This window comes from Eimeria mitis, genomic scaffold, assembly GCF_000499745.2.
Source record: "Eimeria mitis Houghton genomic scaffold, Emh_scaff751, whole genome shotgun sequence".
Classification (NCBI taxonomy): domain Eukaryota; phylum Apicomplexa; class Conoidasida; order Eucoccidiorida; family Eimeriidae; genus Eimeria; species Eimeria mitis.
Genome location: NW_013575499.1, coordinates 8834 through 12298, shown reverse-complemented (window position 1 = coordinate 12298; position 3465 = coordinate 8834). Strand labels below are relative to the sequence as shown.

Below are 3465 nucleotides of genomic sequence, written 5' to 3'. Positions count from 1 at the left end.
GCGTTGCAAAATTGTGGTGACGTCGTGAACCAGGTTAGTGTGCGTCGCGGCTGAAGCACGAGAAGTAGAGCGGTTTTGGAGCGCGATGTTGCACTCAGGTGTTGAAGCGTGCGGCGTTCAGCCTGAGTTGAACGCGAAAGCTGGAATGCTGTCGCGTGTTAAGAGGTGGAGGCACTAAGGTAGGAGCAGTTGGGACTGGTCGCTTTGGTGTATTTGTTTTCCCTGGGAGCCCCTGCTTCTTCTGTATGCGTGTGTAGGACGGACCAAATGGCTATAGCTGCCTGTAGCATCCGACAAGAGCAGTGTCTGTTGAGTGTGGTATGCTGCGTGATTGTGACGGGTAGAGGCGTTGAGTTGTGAAGAAGTGATTGATGCATTGAGTATGGTCCAACGTTTCTATGGTGTTAGCCGGGTTCGCAGGGGCGAGAGCAGCGGAGCTCCAGGGAAGGATGACGATGCGACAGTTTTCAGGGATTGCGTAAATGACCCATCTGCAAAGTACGGCTCTTCGGGGGCAGGTGAGTTGCTGATGCTGCATGCGTTTTGTTTTTTGTGCCCCACGTGTTGTATTTAATGAGTGGTTCCCAAACGTTTGACGTTTGACTCGTTTTTTTTCAGCACAAGCTCGCCTCACGGGTGTCCGCCCGTGGATGCGCCGACGGTTTGTGTGCTCACGTCTACGACCGTGCTGTTGCTAAGCCTGCTTTAGCGCTGCGATCGCGAGTTGTTCTTGTCAGGGAGTATGCACATAGTTAGTAACCCGAGTGGTCGTGGATACTGTTTGATTTCATGCATTGTGATTTCAGCCATAGAAGCGTACATGCATGTCTGCAAACAAATGGGGCAGTGCAGGAAGTGGTAAGAGTTTGTTTTGGGCTTGCAGTACTCTTCTTTTGTGTCTAGTGGACCGGCATGCTTCGGCATTGCGGCGTGCACTTACGTGACAAGTCCTGGGAGGCATGTGCTTATGCTTTGCGCACATTTGCTAAACTCTTTGTCGGGTCGGGGTATGTGCAATTCATGGACGTCATATATTTTCGTGCGCACTCGGCATTTCACGGGAAAGCTCTCATAGCACCCCACTGCAGAATGCAAGGTCAACGGGAGGCAAGCGGTCGGTCAGCATGCGCATGATGTTTCCTGCACGTCTTGAACATTGTTGGCAGGCGCTGGGTTCTCAACAAGGAACGAGTCGGCATGAACCCTTCCTACATCTAGTTGCAGCGCTTCGCAGTTAGCATGACGCTTGTGGTTGGTTCAGTTGCGGTGGTCGAGCTCACCTCCAGTTGCCGACAGGAGCGTGCGCACTATTTGGCAAAAGGACGAGGGATACGCATGCGTTGTTGTTGTGGGATTAAGGCGTTTGTGTTGGTTCATGTATCTGCCCTGATGTGGAGATGCCTCTCATGGCGTTGCGATGGCTTTGCCCAGCAAGTACGGGATTAGAAGGAAATTCATTTGTTTGGCGCGGGTGTGGTCTCGTTTATGTTGTAGGTTTTCTGATGGCAAGCATGGATGTGCATGCGCATCCATGGAATGCTCTGGAGATGCAGTGTGAACAGGCGTGTTGACACGTTTTGCTTTAGCCGTGCTCTTGCTCGGTATCTACTGGTGCTTGGTGTTGCAGTGCTGCAAGGCGTTGGTGCGACGGTGCGGGCCATCACAGGCGGCCTCACTGATTGGCGAACGCAGCATAGGCGCAACGAGAAACGCGGTAGGAGAGAGCCACGCTTGTGTGTGCCCCGCGTTAAGTAGATTGGATTGGCAGCAAGGGTTTTCCTGAGGCTGGTTTGCTTGCTGCAGACAATCATACCCGAGCGCGGCCGCAGCCTAAGGCGCTTTCAATACAAAATGTAGAACAAATTCATCGCATTTGCATTAAAGACGCAGAGATCGCAACTCATTTCGCAGCCATCCGGGAACACGAGAAAAAGCAAAACCGGTTTTTCTGGCTGATTTTCGTCAGAGACTACAGGTCCGCTCTCGGCCTCAAAAACGAAGTCTACGGTTCAGGGTCTGGGATTTTTGGTATGGTCGAGGGTTCAGTTATAGGGTTCAGGGTGAAAGGGTTAGCGCTCGGCGAGATTCTTCGAGTTGGTTTGTGTTCGGAGAAAGCGCAAATTATATCTGGCACTCCCTGTCGTGCGCCGTCCGCATATAACGCCAAAAAATATCCCAGCCCCCGAATTCTCTATGCAAAGGCAAGTTGGAACCAGTCGGTCGGCCTCCTGCACTGTGTTTGGTGCACGTGTTGAACACTTCCAATTCTTGCGCATGTATTGAACAATTTCTCTTCTTGTTGGTCTTAGAGAAACGCCCCATGCAGCCATTTTCATCGTTTTGCAGTAGAAACGAAGCTTCCGCATGGCCTTCCTGGCCTGGTTGAATTCAGCTCTGTCTGCCGAAAGGAGTACACGCTGCATTTTGCGGAGTGCTAGGGGCCCAGCATGTATGAGCACCGTAGGTTTTGCACGATTTGTGCGCCTGTGTTCATGTCCGCTGTATCTGGGAAGCTTTGCTGAATTTGCGGTTGATTCCTGTTAGGGCGAGATACTGGGAACATGATAAGGAAACGGAGCCGCAAAGATCCGAGGCGCACAGCAGCTAGGAGCGTGTGTTGCCTGTCATTTTAATCGAATCATAAATATCAAACGCATGCGCTATTTAGATGTGGTAGGGGAGCTGGCGCATTTGTGACAACCAAAGCTTTGTAGGGTGATAGTCGACTTGCCGGAAAGGAGGCAAGTAGCGGTTGATGCTCAGGCGATGCTACATTACGTATCGATTCTGTACATTTATCTGGCTGAGTGTGTGTTGTAGCGGTATGTCAGGGCACCGTTTGATTTCGTGAGGCTAGTTGAGAGATTATGTCCCCGCGAGGATGTCATTCATTAATGCGTCGCTGTTCCTCGATGATTTTCTTGTTTAAAGCGCTGCACAGGGTGTCGAATGTCAATGGGGAAGTGGTCCATCGTTCTACAGGCGTGTGTTGTTTTCGCATGTCGGCTAGGTGGGGCTGTGTCTTCCTGTTGGCCTGCCGCCAGCAGTTGAGAGAAGATGCATCATGGAGGCAGTTGCGCTGTGCAGTTGGTTTTTGTCATGCAAGCATTTGACGCCCCCGCAGGTAGGTTGTACTGCACCTCCAGATATGCATATATGTGTAGTGCTTCTGCCGAAGCGATTGCGGAACAGTTCTTTAAGGGGTGTAGGGTGCGTGCGGCATCTGCTCACAGTGTCGATGGGTGCCGTGGAAGTGTGCTGGCCGTTTGCGCGTGCCTGGAATTCTACATAATCTCCGTGATAAGACCTTTTTGTTGCGTATCTGTTGTATGTGTTGATTGGCTGGGCATGCGTAGAGAGCACGCATAAGGCGGTCAGCGCGCTGGAAAATTGTGGTGACGTCGTGAGCCAGGTTAGTGTGCGTCGCGACTGAAGGACGAGATGCAGAGTTGTTTCGGAAAGCGC

The 3465-nt window shown here is 51.7% G+C and overlaps 1 protein-coding gene across 1 annotated transcript in view; it reads left to right on the top strand.

The window, feature by feature from the left end:
• The window catches only part of EMH_0021420 (uncharacterized protein), a gene marked incomplete at both ends in the record, with an annotated part of 1280 nt that extends 571 nt beyond the window's left edge, over positions 1-709 (top strand). The window contains 2 exons of the mRNA XM_013501765.1: positions 421-498; positions 619-709. Of these exons, the coding sequence (XP_013357219.1) occupies positions 421-498; positions 619-709 (169 nt within the window). The remainder of the gene's footprint in view (positions 1-420; positions 499-618) is intronic.
• Positions 710-3465: the final 2756 nt, after the last annotated feature.